General features: G+C 45.2%; 1 protein-coding gene across 7 annotated transcripts in view; it reads right to left on the bottom strand.

Annotated features, from left to right (window-relative positions):
* Positions 1-18633, bottom strand: part of LOC139445560 (inositol 1,4,5-trisphosphate-gated calcium channel ITPR1-like) — a 253058-nt gene that overhangs the window by 51634 nt on the left and 182791 nt on the right. For 5 of the 7 annotated variants that reach the window (XM_071226708.1, XM_071226711.1, XM_071226710.1 and 2 more), the window contains 10 exons: positions 17292-17492; positions 13256-13507; positions 9990-10115; positions 9306-9434; positions 7785-7905; positions 7163-7338; positions 6090-6119; positions 4016-4164; positions 2779-2890; positions 1254-1301 (listed from right to left, as the gene is read on the bottom strand). In XM_071226708.1, the coding sequence (XP_071082809.1) occupies positions 1254-1301; positions 2779-2890; positions 4016-4164; positions 6090-6119; positions 7163-7338; positions 7785-7905; positions 9306-9434; positions 9990-10115; positions 13256-13507; positions 17292-17492 (1344 nt within the window). The remainder of the gene's footprint in view (positions 1-1253; positions 1302-2778; positions 2891-4015; positions 4165-6089; positions 6120-7162; positions 7339-7784; positions 7906-9305; positions 9435-9989; positions 10116-13255; positions 13508-17291; positions 17493-18633) is intronic. The other 2 variants (XM_071226715.1, XM_071226714.1) reach the window with 1 other exon arrangement.

Below are 18633 nucleotides of genomic sequence, written 5' to 3'. Positions count from 1 at the left end.
ATATGTTCTCCCTGGTGAATCTTGGTAGAGACAGAATGAAAAAGTTGTCTTTCCTTGACAGTCTAATGCGGAGCTCTCGGCTCCTTACAGATTTCCATCCTCCAACAGATGACAAGCAGGAGGACACATTACAACACTGACTGTTAAACCACATTCAAACTCGAGTAGGGAGCAATAAAGATCACAACATGAACTACCACACACGTTAAACAGTTCTCAGATGACACATGTATCCTCTTGCTGTAAGGTTTAAGTCTTGTTACCTTGGCTTAAAGTTGGATTAGCCCGAGATTAATACTTTTATCTGTAAATTTTGTTTTGATGAGGTATATGTTTAACATAATGATTTAAACTGAACGTCTTAACTCTCCAGAGAGATAAAGTTCACACAACATGTGGTAGGACTGCTACACACACAGTGGATCTGGAGGGAATCAAACCTGATGGCTCTATCCGCTGGACCAACCTACTGCTCCATTATCATGAAGAATTTGTATGCTGCATGCACTGAAATGTCTGCCAACTGATAGTGAATTGTATGTCTTTGGAGTGAATTGTTATATATGTGAACTTTTTAAGAGTGAATTGTATTATAAGTGCATTGGCTTACAAGTGAATTGACAAGTGAATTTATATGTGAACAAGTGTTCAATGCCGCACTCAGCAATATGACGAGCCTGGACCAGACAGTCCAGTGATTGACATGATAAACATCGATCCACACAATTGGGATACGATGACATGCATCAGCCAAATCAGTGAGCCTGACCACCCGACCCCATTAGTCGCCGGGGCGGTCGGGTAGCCTAGTGGTTAAAGCGTTCGCTCGTCACGCCGAAGACCCGGGTTCGATTCCCGACATGGGTACAATGTGTGAAGCCCATTTGTTGTGTCCCCCGCCGTGATATTGCTGGAATATTGCTAAAAGCGGCGTAAAACCATACTCACTCACTCACTCACCATTAGTCGCCTCTTACGACAAGCATAGGTTGCTTAAGACCTATTCTACCCCGGATCTTCACGGGTCATGAGGCAAGAGTGAATTGCCTTACAAGTGAACTGTCAAACTTATCTCTACCTCAAACTGATAAACTGGGACTCAATCAAGCACTGAACTCCATGCAGGTTACAACGAACTACAAATCGGAAACAAGGACTACAATCTAGATGAACCAGCAAGTGTGTGAGAGGCTGGCTAGAAAGGAGTCACAACACTCCACGGAGAGTGTACACAACATGGTCGCCTTTCTTACCCTTCGATGGTCGTCCAACTCAGATTTATTCATCGTCTTCAAGTCCACCTTGTTGCATAAGTACAAATTGTAGATGAAAATCTAGCTTCCGCCATAGTTCAGGTTTCTAAGTTGCCAATAAATTGAGACACACAAATGTTTTGCCGAGTATGTTTCTGCAGCTGTAATGCATAGCTTCCATTTCTCATAAATAATATTTACAATATGGATACAAGGACATTTGTTATTTTCTTTATCACAAAATAATGAGAAGTTTAAGACCTATTTTCATTCACAAAAGTAATTGTAGGTGATGAATAAATGAGTATGAATACAATGAGTAAACTGCTGGATTTATTATATAGTGTGTGAAATGTTTTGCTGCCATGATTGTTGTTGCAAGCACTCCCACATTAGGAAATATTAAATTGGAATTGTTATGCACTAGCATATCAAGCAATAGGCATTGCATTAATGTACCGAGCTAACAGTTATCCCTGCTACGTGACCTCATTTGCATATTTATCATACCTTGAATTCAAGTTTATCGCATGAATAACACTATCCCATTAGTATGCCATTGAGGAACATTCAGACTATATTTTACTAACTGCTCAAATTTGGGAATTTACTAGGGCTGGAACGATGCAGCAACTGTGCGATCCGATAGGTATCACGATACCTTGCTCACAATCTGATACGTATCATAATACTTGCATGTGCTCTTATCAGTGGTGCATAGGGCATCTTTTTCATAGACAGGATGGCCAAATACCTGGCACACTAACAAATTACAGTTGGCAGTGTCAAGTATGGCGCAATGGATGGAAATATGTACGTTTTCATTACTCATTTTCACTTGTAATTAGTATTTGGTGTAACATTTATTGAAGAATACATTTAAGGCTAGAATTGATACTTTTTACTTAGTGTGCAATTGTGATCGATACTTGTATTGAGAAGTATATGAAGAAGAACATGGCTGCCAAATCTACTCCTCTCCTCTCCACATTATGTGGCTGTCCACTACAGTACCACACTTCTGTCAAGTCATGTCTCCTTATGAAGACCAGCATGGGTTACTACTCCCTGGAGTAGGCTACCCTGTACACACACTCACACTAGCCTCTTTCTGACCCTGTTACTGACCTTGACCTTTGGTCACATATTTGGTGGACAATAATGTGTGTGCCAGTAAGAAACACATTCACAAACAGATAGTAATAATACATTCATTCACAGTGTTCTGTGTTCACTGCCTAACACAATAAAAAAACAGCTACATTGTCGTGAAATTCCTTATCACATACATAACAAGATCAGTGTAACATTTACCTTCTGTGAAACTAAAATCGTGAAAAAATTAACTTAACATTGTGATGTAATACAAAACATTTATGGTGAGGCGAACTCCGCCAATCAAATGCTGCCAATTCTGAAACAACCAATCGCCTGTGAGCAAAAGCAGTAATATTCAATCTCAGCAACAGACTCATTGAAACTGTCCCTGTATAGGGTCACGTTATCCTGCAGCAGCTGTACTGACCTTGTCTCCGTACTCAATGTCGATCGTCATCATCTCCTTGAGTGTCTGCAGCACCTTGATGCACAACTTCTCCTCCCTCTCCTCCAGCAGCTTCTCTGTGTGTGTGATCAGCCTGAAATACACCAGTAGAGGGCACTGTCATTCTCTGACTGACATCTCCAAGCAGAGACATGCACGCATGAGGTACTGGAGACCTGATTCTGCCCTGGAATCTTATTGGGCAGACAAGCATGGGGACCTCATTCTAGCCTGGAATCACTACGGGCAGACAAGCATGAGGTACTGGGGACCTATTCTGCCCTGGAATCACTATGGGGAGACAAGCATGGGTTTACTGGTGTCCTCATTCTAGCCTGGAAACACTTCGGGCAGACAAGCATGAGGTACTGGGGACCTATTCTGCCCTGGAATCACTATGGGGAGACAAGCATGGGTTTACTGGGAGCCCATTCTGCCCTGGAATCACCACGGGCAGACAAGCATGAGGTACTGAGGACCTATTCTGCCCTGGAATCACTACGGGGTGAAATACATGAGGTACAGGGAGCCCATTCTGCCCTGGAATCACCACGGGCAGACAAGCATGAGGTACTGGGGACCTATTCTGCCCTGGAATCACTATGGGGAGACCAGCATGAGGTACTGGGGACCTATTCTGCCCTGGAATCACTATGGGGAGACCAGCATGAGGTACTGGGGACTTATTCTGCCCAGGAATCACTATGGGGATACCAACATGAGGTACAGGGAGCCCATTCTGCCCTGGAATCACCACGGGCAGACAAGCATGAGGTACTGGGGACCTATTCTGCCCTGGAATCACTATGGGGAGACCAGCATGAGGTACTGGGGACCTATTCTGCCCTGGAATCACTATGGGGAGACCAGCATGAGGTACTGGGGACTTATTCTGCCCAGGAATCACTATGGGGATACCAACATGAGGTACTGGGTGCCCATTCTGCCCTGGAATCACTACGGGCAGACAAGCATGAGGTACTGGGGACCTATTCTGCCCTGGAATCACTATGGGGAGACAAGCATGAGGTACTGGGGACCTATTCTGCCCTGGAATCACTACGGGGAGACCAGCATGAGGTACTGGGGACACAATAGGCTTCAGAATCCCATGTGAGAGACACAAGGCATTGTGCACTTAAGGTTCTGTTCCAGCTCAGAATCCCAAGATGGAATACGACACTGTACACATCCTGTCTAAAGCTGCTGCATAGCCTACCTGGAGATGAAGCCGCCACTCTCGCATCTCTTCCTGGCCTCAGTGCCAGGGGGGAAAAGCTGCTCAGGGCGATGTAGCACGTCAACAAGGACAGATAACTCTGCTTGAACCAAGGGACGTAACTGGTCTTCCAGTGTGGAAACTATCTCCTGAGAAAATAGAAAAGACAACTGTCACTATGACAACCGCATTTAAAATTTTCACCAAATATTGATAGAGTTCAAAATAATATTAATTTATTACTCATATCTGGACAGAATAACAGAGTATTTTTTAATATAAGGTTGTGATGTTACTATTATAGAAATGCTTATGATTCTTATTTGTTTCTGTGAAAATTGAAAAAAGTTTCTTTCAGACATGGATAGTGTGGCTTTTGCGGAATCCACTTTCACAGTTCAGCATACATGCTTACAAAATGAAGGAAATTTAAACTGTAAATCTTGAAAATATTACGTCACCAAATTATAGTGAGTGTCAACCACTGCCCTAAACATTCAGTGTTAGAAATAAGCTCAAAAGCTTAAAATGTTAAAACAATGGGGAAATTTGGAAATTTATCCCAGCCTGCAGGAATTTCTACTAGCCTGCAGGAATTTCTACTAATCTGCAGGAATTTCTGCTAATCTGCAGGAATTTCTACTAGCCTGCAGGAATTCCTACTAGCCTTAAATGCATCATGAATCTAATGCGAGTAGAAACTATAAAAACTACTCAGCAAACGATAACAGTAAGACTGTAGACAGGATAGCAGTCTACACAATTGAACTTTAACTGCTTGACATCTGATCTGACTTCCTTGAAATCAAAAGCAGCAAATTGCAAATAACAATGGGAGCAGCGATGTGCTTGTAATTATAAGATTATTTGACAGGTTACCAAGAATAAAGATGCCATCATACATGGTTGGCAACTGTCGTAACTGCTTGATCAAACTGACCAAACTGCGGAACTTGGTAAGAAGCACTGTCTAAGTCTAGACTTAATTACATTGTTTACTATGAGCTTTGTGATGTTTGTCATTGTTTCCACCCACGTGCAGTGAACTTTTCATGACAATATGTACACCAATACATCCAGGTAAATATGTGTCACTTGATCAATTTACATGCACATTTTTCATGTTCGCATTAATTTCATGATTTACAGCATGTGATGTTAAGGAGGCAAAAACAATCATTCACATCATTATTCACTGTCAGTCAGTAAGAAAAACAAATGGTAAGTAGTTTTAATGATGTATGTAGAAACATTCTGTAATTATTCACTAAATGGTCAGTAGACTACGACTGAAAGGGGGACCTGTCCATATGTTCATGCAGCTCACAGTGCCTTGGGAGACGGCCACAGACAAATATCTGACTAATTCAGAGTTTGCTCCAAAGATTGAGTGAGTGAGTTGGGATTTTACGATACTTTCAGCAATATTCCAGCCATCTCATAGGGGAGACACCAGCAATGGGCTTGACATATTGTACCCTAGCGGGGAATTGAACCTGGGTCTTCGGCAATCACATGATCATGTACCCGAGGGTAGAAGAGCAACTCCCTCAATATCATGGCATGTCAGCTTAACAGTGCAGTAGCGCCCTAATGTGAGACGTCTTAGACCTCTTTACCACAACGCTGATCACCCACAAACGGAAAACCAAGGACAAATAAATGAAGCTGGGAACCATGACCAGTGGATCCTGGCAGGGCCAAGGGATGCAACTCTGCACATTGCACTGCAGTGCCTTTGACAATTGTCAGACATTTGCTCACCAGGGAAAGTTGACTCCATGAATATAGCCATGAGTTGACTAATGGGAAAATCCTTTGCTTCCTAGTTCCATTGTTTGAAACTAAGAGTTATGGCTGGTCAGCATATTTTAGAGGTCTATAATCTATGCTGGGTATTGCAAAGGCTTTTACCAGCAGTATCTCAAAGGGAGCGTATTGATCAACATGGAGCACATAGACCTGGCTTGAGTAGGATGTGTATTAAGTGTTGGAATGACAAAAAACAAAAAGATAATGAGAACTAAGTTTCTATCACACAGTTTGGCAAAGTAATAAACTTTGTAGTGATAACCTCAATTATCTCCCAGCCTATATCCGCATTCTGAAAAACAAACAGTGTATAACACATGTATCAGCTATACTGTCTAGGCTAGATGGTCTATAGTGAGTGAGTGAGTGAGGATGGTTTTACACCGCTTTTAGCAATATTCCAGCAATATCACGGTGGGGGACAACAGAAATGGGCTTCACACATTGTACCCATGTCGGGAATCGAACCTGGGTCTTCGGCGAGACGAGCGAACGCTTTAACCACTAGGCTACCCAACCACCCCTGATCTATAGTACCGTATTTTCTTGAGTATAGTGCGCAGTTTTTTTTCGAAAAAACACAGCTGTGTAGAAGGGGGTGCACATTATACACGAATTATTTGTTTGGATGTTTTTTTCCCCCATGGAAAGACATTACCGTGAGCACAAAACACCGGAAATACCATGTCAACAAATCCATACTGAAGTACGCAAAATAATCATGTAATTACACTGTCTGGCTATAAAAAGTGTTCTTTGTATATCTGGACACTCAGCACACACTCAGCAATATTCCAGCTATATGAATGCGGTCTGGACCAGACAATCCAGTGATTGACATCATGAGCATTGATCCACCCAATTGGGATCAATGACATGCATTAACAAAGTCAGCGAGTCTGAACACCCGATCCCGTTAGTCGCCAAACAAGCAACAAGCATAGTCGCTTTTAATGGCAAGCATGGGTTGCTGAAGACCTATTCTACCCCGATTCTTCAGGGGTCGTATAACACATGTATCACCTGTACTGTGAGGGGTTGATGTTCCACAATGATACAATCTGTGGCTGAAAGTGTGGTTGATTCTGAGATATAAGAGACAATATCTTTCTGAATTTGCTGTATAAGTGTTATAATTCCACTGATGTTGCAGTACTCTCCCTCTTTCATTTCAGAATTGGAGGCCAAGATTACAATTTATATAAACAATTGTTACAGTTAAAATTGATGAGGTCAGGGGATCTAACTGACCTTCTGCTCTCCAGGCAGACAGTCCATCCACTAGATCACTGAGGTGGACAGAGGAAGGTCAGTGTAAGTGTGTTTTCTACCCACCTGAAGGCCCTCGATGATGTTGCGCGAGTCTCGGGACTGGTCAGTGTTGGACTCGCGGCGATTGGCGCGGGCACTGAGCCACTTGTTGCTGTGTTTCATCACGATGTTCGTCTTCTCAAAGAGGGAGTTCACCTGGCTGTCCAGGTCCACAGGGATCGCGATGCCACGGCCCTTGGCTGCAGTATCAGAAGACAGCCATATCAATTACAAACATGGCTGCTTGAAATGTTTGCAGAAAATGAAATGTTTCAAGGAGATCAAATTCTATAATATTGCACCTTAGTTCCACTATAATTATATAGAGAGAATATGTCTTCTCTCTGCCTGAATCATATAGCTCATTCAGCGTCAGAAATTGACAGTTTTAGTTCACTAGTCCTTATAATGATAACGTAGCAAAACCCTTAAAATTGGCAAATTTCTACTAGTCCTCATGATACCTTAACTTTTGGGTAGTTTGGCAAGGACTACAGGACTAGTGTTAATTTCTAACACTGTCATTGCGTCTCATATTGGGAGGACTCCACTAATGTCACAATGACATGTATCATACACATCACTACACGGATGCCTCTCCACCTGTGTTTACCTGGACAACAGTCAATCAGTCCGACCAACCCACCTGTCTCGGAGAGAGTCTTGATGCAGGTTTCGACGTGGTACCGCTGGCTCCCACTCAGCCACTTACAGTGAGACACACGGAACGCTCCCTGCATCAGGCGCACGAACACTGCCTGGTTGGTCTGTAACAACAACAACAGCACACTACACTGTAGTACTTTGTACACGAACAGTGATAACCTGTTGTAACATACCCCTGTACAACAGTAACTCTCCAAGTCCTAACGGAGGGTGTATCAGGCAGAGTGAAATGTAAAAGTGTTACCCAGTAATACAGGTGAGATTTAGACAGGTGAAAGTTGTGACTGGTACCTGGTATTATAGACAGGCTATGTTAGGTATTGTTACCTGGTAACACAGTCAAATTTCCAGAGCGTTACCTGTGGATATTTTTGCTTTTTTTTCAGCAGTACACCAGCTATATGAAGGCGGACTGTAAATAAGTCTGGTCCAGACAATCGAAGCAAATGATATCCTGAGCAACGATTCATGCAGTTATGATGCCACTGAATCATCCACGTCCCCAGACCACCAGATCCATTTAGTCACCACTTATATAAGGACAAGCACATGCTGTTAAGGGGCTATTTCAAACCCGTAATTCCAAAGGGTTCCTTTGTAATTTAGACCAATGGGTTGCTAACTGGTTGATATAGCGACCCTATCTGTAAGGCAACCCTCCCTGTAAAAGCCTTCAAAATCTTTGCTAATTTACATACCCCGTCTATAAAGCGATCTGGAATGAAGCACTTCACCAGCGCACACATAATCCTAACGTATGCAATAAAAATCTGATTGTCTTCCGCTGTTTTTTTAAAAATAATATTAAATAACATCATATCCCTTCAGAGAATTCAGGTAAACGAACAGGTGATAGCAAACATGGTCAATAAAAATTTGAAATTTATGGTAAAGCATCACTAGACACGACGATATACCATTGAAATTGTATTTGCTGTTCTGCTAGGCATTGTTTTATATGCAGAGATTAAGATTACTTGATGTATTTTCTCGTAAACTAAGCCGGAAACAGCAATGAGCTGTACACATGTTTTTCCCAATTTACCAGAGATTCAGTTGAAAACTACCCAAAGATATAACTTTAAAGAATTTTGAAGCAATAATCGGAAGAATTATATCTGAAAGTATAAGTGGTTTATCTGAAACAAAACATTCCAATATCTTCTTATTTTAGTTGCAGGTTTACCATATATATCTAAAATAATATTAACCATAAGCAAAGAACTTTGGTACAGCTGATCGCTACTCCCAGATATTTATTTAAGTATGGAACAATTTGACAAGTCAGTCAGACACAAGACATGTGAATTTTGAAAGAGTTATTAGCTAATCAGCATAGACAGGTTAATGTTGAGAAAATAATCAGGTATCTTAGACAGGTAAATGTTGAGATTGCAATCAGGTAATTAAGACAGGTGAATGTTGAGACTTGTATCAGGTAATGTAGACCGGTAAACGTTGAGACTGTAGTCAGGTAATTCAAACAGCGTAATGTTGGTACCTGGACGGAGGTGCTCTGGTCAGAGAACTGGGAGCTGAAAAACATGGTGATGATGCTCATGATGGTGAGGCACACGTAGTTCTCCAACACCGTGTCCGCGTGCTTCCTGTCCGTGGTGGCGTTACACACCTGCAACATGCAACATTACACACTACATGGACCAAGCTCTAAGACACACAAAACACAGCACGCTCCTATTTAAATGTATTGTGACAACTGAATGTTATTTCCACCAATATTACAGCAGCCATTTCACAGTGAAGGTAACCAAGAACGAGTTTCACACACTGTACACATGTGGGAGAAATGAACCCTGATCTTTGGCTTGACACGGCCACTCTAACCATGGGGCTACACACCAGGAAAGTTATCGATATCCCCCGAATATGAAATTTGTTGCCATGGAAACAAATATTTTCTTTGTTTAAACCAATCTGTGTGCCAAGTTTGGTAAAGAAACAAAGAAACAACCACTGCTGCCATTTTCAGTCTATGTCATTTCAGTTGTTGCCATGGAAACTCAAATTTTTCATTTTTTTTTAAATCCCAAATCATCAAAAGGTACAGTTCATCAACATCCTAAATGGACAGACAGATGGATGGACAGTGACATTTCAATACCCCCTGCAAAACATGTTGCAGGGGAAAACAATATGGGTACGATGTACTCAGGGGACCACTCACGATGCCCATGTCGATGAGGAAGTTCTCGAAGAGCGTCCACATGTGCTTGCTGTTGTACACCTCCTTCATCTCCACCTCCGTGTCCACGTAGCAGTGGTTCAGGAAGTTGATGTATGCCGTCTTCACCTACAACACAAGCAGGAGGCCGTCACACACATCGTCAGTAGTTCACGGGTATGTAACCACAATGTACTCTTACACTAACCCTTCACCTACAACACAGGCAGGAGGCTGTCACAGTCAACTCCGCATATTCTTGATGGTTCCAAGTTTCGCAGTGGTGAAATTATGACTTTGATGAAAGGTTTCTTGTTCAGAACACATCTTAGACTTTGACAACAGGTAGCTTTAGGTTACTGGGAATTTAGACAACAGGTAGCTTAGGTTACTGGGAATTTAGACAACAGGTAGCTTTAGGTTACTGGGAATTTAGACAACAGGGAGATTAGGTTACTGGGAATATAGACAACAGGTAGCTTTAGGTTACTGGGAATTTAGACAACAGGTAGCTCAGGTTACTGGGAATTTAGACAACAGGGAGCTTAGGTTACTGGGAATTTAGACAACAGGTAGCTTTAGGTTACTGGGGACAACAGGTAGCTTTAGGTTACTTGGAATTTAGACAACAGGGAGCTTTAGGTTACTGGGAATTTAGACAACAGGGAGCTTAGGTTACTGGGAATTTAGACAACAGGTAGCTTTAGGTTACTGGGAATTTAGACAACAGGTAGCTTTAGGTTACCGGGAATTTAGACAACAGGCAGCTTAGGTTACTGGGAATTTAGACAACAGGTAGCTTTAGGTTACTGGGAATTTAGACAATAGGTAGCTCAGGTTACTGGGAATTTAGACAACAGGGAGCTTAGGTTACTGGGAATTTAGACAACAGGTAGCTCAGGTTACTGGGAATTTAGACAACAGGGAGCTCAGGTTACTGGGAATTTAGACAACAGGTAGCTCAGGTTACTGGGAATTTAGACAACAGGTAGCTTTAGGTTACTGGGAATTTAGACAACAGGGAGCTTAGGTTACTGGGAATTTAGACAACAGGTAGCTTTAGGTTACCGGGAATTTAGACAACAGGCAGCTTAGGTTACTGGGAATTTAGACAACAGGTAGCTTTAGGTTACTGGGAATTTAGACAACAGGTAGCTCAGGTTACTGGGAATTTAGACAACAGGGAGCTTAGGTTACTGGGAATTTAGACAACAGGTAGCTCAGGTTACTGGGAATTTAGACAACAGGGAGCTCAGGTTACTGGGAATTTAGACAACAGGTAGCTCAGGTTACTGGGAATTTAGACAACAGGTAGCTCAGGTTACTGGGAATTTAGACAACAGGGAGCTTAAGTTACTGGGAATTAAGACAACAGGTAGCTTAGGTTACTGGGAATTTAGACAACAGGTAGCTTTAGGTTACTGGGAATTTAGACAACAGGTAGCTTTAGGTTACTGGGGACAACAGGTAGCTTTAGGTTACTTGGAATTTAGACAACAGGGAGCTTTAGGTTACTGGGAATTTAGACAACAGGGAGCTTAGGTTACTGGGAATTTAGACAACAGGTAGCTTTAGGTTACTGGGAATTTAGACAACAGGTAGCTTTAGGTTACCGGGAATTTAGACAACAGGCAGCTTAGGTTACTGGGAATTTAGACAACAGGTAGCTTTAGGTTACTGGGAATTTAGACAATAGGTAGCTCAGGTTACTGGGAATTTAGACAACAGGGAGCTTAGGTTACTGGGAATTTAGACAACAGGGAGCTCAGGTTACTGGGAATTTAGACAACAGGTAGCTCAGGTTACTGGGAATTTAGACAACAGGTAGCTCAGGTTACTGGGAATTTAGACAACAGGGAGCTTAAGTTACTGGGAATTAAGACAACAGGTAGCTTAGGTTACTGGGAATTTAGACAACAGGTAGCTTTAGGTTACTTGGAATTTAGACAACAGGGAGCTTTAGGTTACTGGGGACAACAGGTAGCTTTAGGTTACTGGGAATTTAGACAACAGGGAGCTTTAGGTTACTGGGAATTTAGACAACAGGGAGCTTTAGGTTACTGGGAATTTAGACAACAGGGAGCTTAAGTTACTGGGAATTAAGACAACAGGTAGCTTAGGTTACTGGGAATTTAGACAATAGGTAGCTCAGGTTACTTGGAATTTAGACAACAGGTAGCTCAGGTTACTGGGAGTTTAGACAACAGGTAGCTCAGGTTACTGGGAATTTAGACAACAGGTAGCTCAGGTTACTTGGAATTTAGACAACTGGTAGCTTAGGTTACTGGGAATTTAGACAACAGGGAGCTTAGGTTACTGGGAATTTAGACAACAGGTAGGTCAGGTTACTTGGAATTTAGACAACAGGGAGCTTAGGTTACTGGGGATTTAGGCAACAGGGAGCTTAGGTTACTGGGAATTTAGACAACAGGTAGCTCAGGTTACTTGGAATTTAGACAACAGGGAGCTTAGGTTACTGGGGATTTAGGCAATAGGGAGCTTAGGTTACTGGGAATTTAGACAAAAGGTAGCCCAGGTTACTGGGAATTTAGACAACAGGTAGCTTTAGGTTACTGGGAATTTCGACAACCAGTAGCTCAGGTTACTGGGGATTTAAATAACAGGTAGCTCAGGTTACTGGGAATTTAGACAACAGGGAGCTTAAGTTACTGGGGATTAAGACAGCAGGTAGCTTAGGTTACTTGGAATTTAGACAACAGGTAGCTTTATGTTACTGGGGATTATGACAGCAGGTAGCTTAGGTTACTGGGAATTTAGACAACAGGTAGCTCAGGTTACTGGGGATTAAGACAACAGGTAGCTCAGGTTACTGGGAATTTAGACAACAGGCAGCTTAGGTTACTGGGAATTTAGACAGCAGGTAGCTTTAGGTTACTGGGGATTAAGACAGCAGGTAGCTTAGGTTACTGAGAATTTAGACAACAGGGAGCTTAGGTTACTGGGAATTTAGACAACAGGTAGCTCAGGTTACTGGGAATTTAGACAACAGGGAGCTTAGGTTACTGGGAATTTAGACAACAGGTAGCTTAGGTTACTTGGGATTAAGACAGCAGGTAGCTTAGGTTACTGTGAATTTAGACAACAGGGAGCTTAGGTTACTTGGAATTTAGACAACAGGTAGCTCAGGTTACTGGGAATTTAGACAACAGGGAGCTTAGGTTACTGGGAATTTAGACAACAGGTAGCTTAGGTTACTTGGAATTTTGACAACCGGTAGCTCAGGTTACTGGGGACCTATTAATATATACCTCAGGGATACAATCGGGCTGTGTGACGACGCGGACGATGTCGTCCAGGGGGAGGAGGGAGTGGCACTTGATCTCAGTGTAGACGTTCTTGCCCTCGGTGCACAGGGCCAGGAGCTGGACAAGGTTGATGTGATACATCAGCTGGCTGTTCTCATCCGCACGGTCACGCTCCGACTGCATCAGGCGAATCAGCTCCTCAAACGAGGCTCGATCATTGTAGAACAGGAGCACCTCCTCTCCCACATTCACCAGCTGCAACATTTTGGAATAGTGTAGGGAGCATAGAGAGTGTAAAGAGCTTGGAAAGATCCTGGAGAGTGTAGAGAGCATAGACAGTGTAGAGAGCTTGTAGAGAGCATAGAGAGTGTAGAGAGCTTGGAGAGAGTGTGAAGAGTGTAGAGAGCATAGACAGTGTAGAGAGCTTGGAGAGAGCATAGAGAGTGTAGAGAGCTTGGAGAGTGTGGAGGGCTTGGAGAGAGCATGGAGAGTGTGGAGAGCTTGGAGAGAGCGTGGAGAGACCATAGAGAGTGTAGAGAGCATGGAGAGTGTGGAGAGCATGGAGAGAGCGTGGAGAGTGAGGAGGGCTTGGAGAGGGTAGAGAGCATAGACAGTGTAGAGAGCTTGGAGAGAGTATAGAGAGTGTAGAGAGCATAGACAGTGTAGAGAGCTTGGAGAGACCATAGAGTGTGTAGAGAGCTTGGAGAGAGCGTGGAGAGTGTGGAGAGCTTGGAGAGAGCGTGGAGAGAGCTTGAAGAGAGTGTGGAGAGTGTAGAGAGCATAAACAGTGTAGAGAGCTTGGAGAGAGTGTGGAGAGTGTAGAGAGCATAGACAGTGTAGAGAGCTTGGAGAGAGCATAGAGAGTGTAGAGAGCTTAGAGAGAGTGTGGAGAGTGTAGAGAGCATAGAGAGTGTAGAGAGCTTGGAGAGACCATAGAGAGTGTAGAGAGCTTGGAGAGAGCGTGGAGAGTGTGGAGGGCTTGGAGAGAGCGTGGAGAGTGTGGAGAGCTTGGAGAGAGCGTGGAGAGACCATAGAGAGTGTAGAGAGCATGGATAGTGTAGAGAGCATGGAGAGTGTAGAGAGCATGGAGAGTGTAGAGAGCATGGAGAGTGTGGAGAGCTTGGAGAGAGCGTGGAGAGTGAGGAGGGCTTGGAGAGACCATAGAGAGTGTAGAGAGCTTGGAGAAACCATAGAGAGTGTAGAGAGCTTGGAGAGAGCGTGGAGAGTGTGGAGGGCTTGGAGAGAGCGTGGAGAGTGTGGAGAGCTTGGAGAGAGCGTGGAGAGACCATAGAGAGTGTAGAGAGCATGGAGAGTGTAGAGAGCTTGGAGAGAGCGTGGAGAGTGAGGAGGGCTTGGAGAGACCATAGAGAGTGTAGAGAGCATGGAGAGTGTAGAGAGCATGGAGAGTGTGGTGAGATTGGAGAGAGCGTGGAGAGTGAGGAGGGCTTGGAGAGACCATAGAGAGTGTAGAGAGTGTGGAGGGCTTGGAGAGAGCGTGGAGAGCTTGGAGAGACCATAGAGAGTGTGGAGCGTGTGGAGGGCTTGGAGAGAGCGTGGATAGTGTGGAGGGCTTGGAGAGAGCGTGGAGAGTGTGGAGAGCTTGGAGAGACCATAGAGAGCTTAGAGAGTGTGGAGGGCTTGGAGAGAGCGTGGATAGTGTGGAGGGCTTGGAGAGAGCGTGGAGAGCTTGGAGAGACCATAGAGAGTGTGGAGCGTGTGGAGGGCTTGGAGAGAGCGTGGATAGTGTGGAGGGCTTGGAGAGAGCGTGGAGAGTGTGGAGGGCTTGGAGAGACCATAGAGAGTGTAGAGAGTGGAGGGCTTGGAGAGACTATAGAGAGTGTGGAGAGTGTGGAGGGCTTGGAGAGAGTGTAGAGAGTGTGGAGGGCTTGGAGAGAGTGTGGAGAGTGTGGAGGGCTTGGAGAGACTATAGAGAGAGTGGAGAGTGTGGAGGGCTTGGAGAGAGTGTAGAGAGTGTGGAGGGCTTGGAGAGAGTGTGGAGAGTGTGGAGGGCTTGGAGAGACTATAGAGAGTGTGGAGAGTGTGGAGGGCTTGGAGAGAGTATAGAGAGTGTGGAGGGCTTGGAGAGACTATAGAGAGTGTGGAGAGTGTGGAGGGCTTGGAGAGAGTGTGGAGAGTGTGGAGGGCTTGGAGAGAGCGTGGAGAGTGTGGAGAGAGTGGAGGGCTTGGAGAGAGCGTGGAGAGTGTGGAGGGCTTGGAGAGAGCGTGGAGAGTTCGGAGGGCTTGGAGATACCATAGAGAGTGTGGAGAGTGTGGAGGCCTTTGAGAGAGCGTGGAGAGTGTGGAGGGCTTGGAGAGAGCGTGGAGAGTGTGGAGAGCTTGGAGAGAGCGTGGATAGTGTGGAGGGCTTGGAGAGAGCGTGGAGGGTGTGGAGGGCTTGGAGAGAGCGTTGAGAGTGTGGAGAGCTTGGAGAGACCATAGAGAGTGTAGAGAGTTTGGAGGGCTTGGAGAGAGCGTGGAGAGTGTGGAGAGCTTGGAGAGACCATAGAGAGTGTAGAGAGCTTGGAGAGACCATAGAGAGTGTAGAGAGCTTGGAAAGACCATAGAGAGTGTAGAGAGCTTGGAGAGAGCGTGGAGAGTGTGGAGGGCTTGGAGAGAGCGTGGAGAGTGTGGAGGGCTTGGAGAGAGCGTGGAGAGTGTGGAGGGCTTGGAGAGAGCGTGGAGAGTGTAGAGAGCTTGGAGAGAGCGTGGAGAGTGTGGAGGGCTTGGAGAGAGCGTGGAGAGTGTGGAGGGCTTGGAGAGAGCGTGGAGAGTGTGGAGGGCTTGGAGAGAGCGTGGAGAGTGTGGAGGGCTTGGAGAGAGCGTGGAGAGTGTGGAGGGCTTGGAAAGTGTGGAGGGCTCGGAGAGAGCGTGGAGAGAGTGGAGGGCTTGGAGAGTGCGTGAAGAGAGTGGAGGGCTTGGAGAGACCATAGAGAGCGTGGAGAGACCATAGAGAGCATGGAGAGTGTGGAGGGCTTGGAGAGAGCGTGGAGAGAGTGGAGGGCTTGGAGAGAGGGTGGAGAGTGTGGAGGGCTTGGAGAGAGCGTGGAGAGTGTGGAGGGCTCGGAGAGAGCGTGGAGAGAGTGGAGGGCTTGGAGAGTGCGTGAAGAGAGTGGAGGGCTTGGAGAGAGCGTGTAGAGTGTGGAGGGCTTGGAGAGAGCGTGGAGAGTGTAGAGAGCATAGACAGTGTAGAGAGTTCAATGAGTTTAGATAGCATGGTGAAATTGAAGAGCTTAGGGAGCAAAGAGTGTTGAGAGCATAGAGAGCATAGACAGTGTCAAGAGCACAGACACTGTAGAGAGCATAAAGAGAGTTGTGAATGTAGACATTGTATGTCGAGAGCGTAGATAGCATAAGGGCCATAGAGAACGTAAGGAGCATACATTTTGTAGAGAGCGTAGAGGGAACAGAGAGCATCAGGAGCTCATATTAACCTAGGTACTTTTTTCATGTGTAAAAACAATAAAATAAATTACATATTCATCTCTTAGAGTAACTGGAAACAAATATGTGGAAACAAAGAGCAGCAACTCAAAAAAGATGTCCTTCCTCATCATGTTATTTAGTGAGTGAGTATTGTTTTACGCCGCTTTTAGCAATATTCCAGCAATATCACTGCAGAGGACACCAGAAATGGGTTTCACACATTGTACCCATGTTGGGAATCAAACCTGGGTCTTCGGCATGACGAGCGACCACTTTAACCACTAGGCTACCCCACATGCTTTTAGTTTATGGTCTTCCAACAGCTGCATATTGTCCTCCACAGTGAACACACACAACACAACCACACCTAGACTCAGCAGTGCTGGACGACAACACAGTTCTACTGGTATTGGTGCTGACAACACGTGTTCATCCATAGCACAGTCATCGACCTTATAGGAGACTGCACATGAACATACACCAAGGACATCAGGTCCAATTTGCAGTACAGTTGTGCCATGTTGGCACACAATTCTGCCATTATCACTGTCAACATGGACCCCCAAAAAGGACCCTCCAAAAGGACCCCCAACATAGACCCCCAACCTCGACCCACCTCTGCCATGACCATCTCTTGGCAGCGTCGGATGTACTGGTTCTCGGCCTTCACGATCGTCTGCAGGAACTTGATGTACTGCACATGGCGCCCGTGGGTCTCAATACATCGCACAAAGTGCTGCACCACTCGATCCTTGATCTCATCGCACAGGTGGACATTGTCAAGAAAGATGCTGCGAGTTGTCTGCGCCTCCAGCAACTGTAACATGGGTGTATATATGTGCTAGACAATAACACAACAGTGGACATGATTAACTCAAACTAGGCTCAGCCTAGGTACAGGTTCCAGTGGTCTTATCTGTGGAAGGAATGTGTTTGAGTGTGTCTGTGTAGTGTGTGTGCATGTGCATGTGTGCGAACTCAACCCTGGAGTGAGGAAGAGGTCCAGAGACAGGAACACATGTGTTCTCATGTGTGCATCTGCGTGTGCGTGGATGTGTGTGTGATGACTCACCCCTGGAGTGAGGAAGAGGTCCAGAGACAGGAACACGTGTTTTCTCATGTGTGCATCTGCGTGTGCGTGGATGTGTGTGTGATGACTCACCCCTGGAGTGAGGAAGAGGTCCAGAGACAGGAACATGTGTTTTCTCATGTGTGCATGTGCGTGTGCGTGGATGTGTGTGTGATGACTCACCCCTGGAGTGAGGAAGAGGTCCAGAGACAGGAACACATGTGTTCTCATGTGTGCATGTGCGTGTGCGTGGATGTGTGTGTGATGACTCACCCCTGGAGCGAGGAAGAGGTCCAGAGACAGGAACACATGTGTTCTCATGTGTGCATGTGCGTGTGCGTGGATGTGTGTGTGATGACTCACCCCTGGAGCGAGGAAGAGGTCCAGAGACAGGAACACATGTGTTCTCATGAGTGCATGTGCGTGTGCGTGGATGTGTGTCTGGTGACTCACCCCTGGAGCGAGGAAGAGGTCCAGAGACAGGAACACATGTGTTCTCATGTTGGCATGTGCGTGTGCGTGGATGTGTGTGTGATGACTCACCCCTGGAGTGAGGAAGAGGTCCAGAGACAGGAACACATGTGTTCTCATGAGTGCATGTGCGTGTGCGTGGATGTGTGTGTGATGACTCACCCCTTGAGTTAGGAAGAGGTCCAGAGACAGGAACACGTGTGTTCTCATGTGTGCATGTGCGAGTGCGTGGATGTGTGTGTGATGACTCACCCCTGGAGTGAGGAAGAGGTCCAGAGACAGGAACACATGTGTTCTCATGTGTGCATGTGCGTGTGCGTGGATGTGTGTGTGATGACTCACCCCTGGAGTGAGGAAGAGGTCCAGAGACAGGAACACATGTGTTCTCATGTGTGCATGTGCGTGTGCGTGGATGTGT

The sequence above is a fragment of the Haliotis cracherodii genome, unplaced genomic scaffold (assembly GCF_022045235.1).
Source record: "Haliotis cracherodii isolate W230 unplaced genomic scaffold, xgHalCrac1.p SCAF_6, whole genome shotgun sequence".
Taxonomy (NCBI): Eukaryota; Metazoa; Mollusca; class Gastropoda; order Lepetellida; family Haliotidae; genus Haliotis; species Haliotis cracherodii.
The sequence above is the reverse complement of the archived record's forward strand: the minus strand, read 5'-3'. Positions and strand labels throughout refer to the sequence as shown.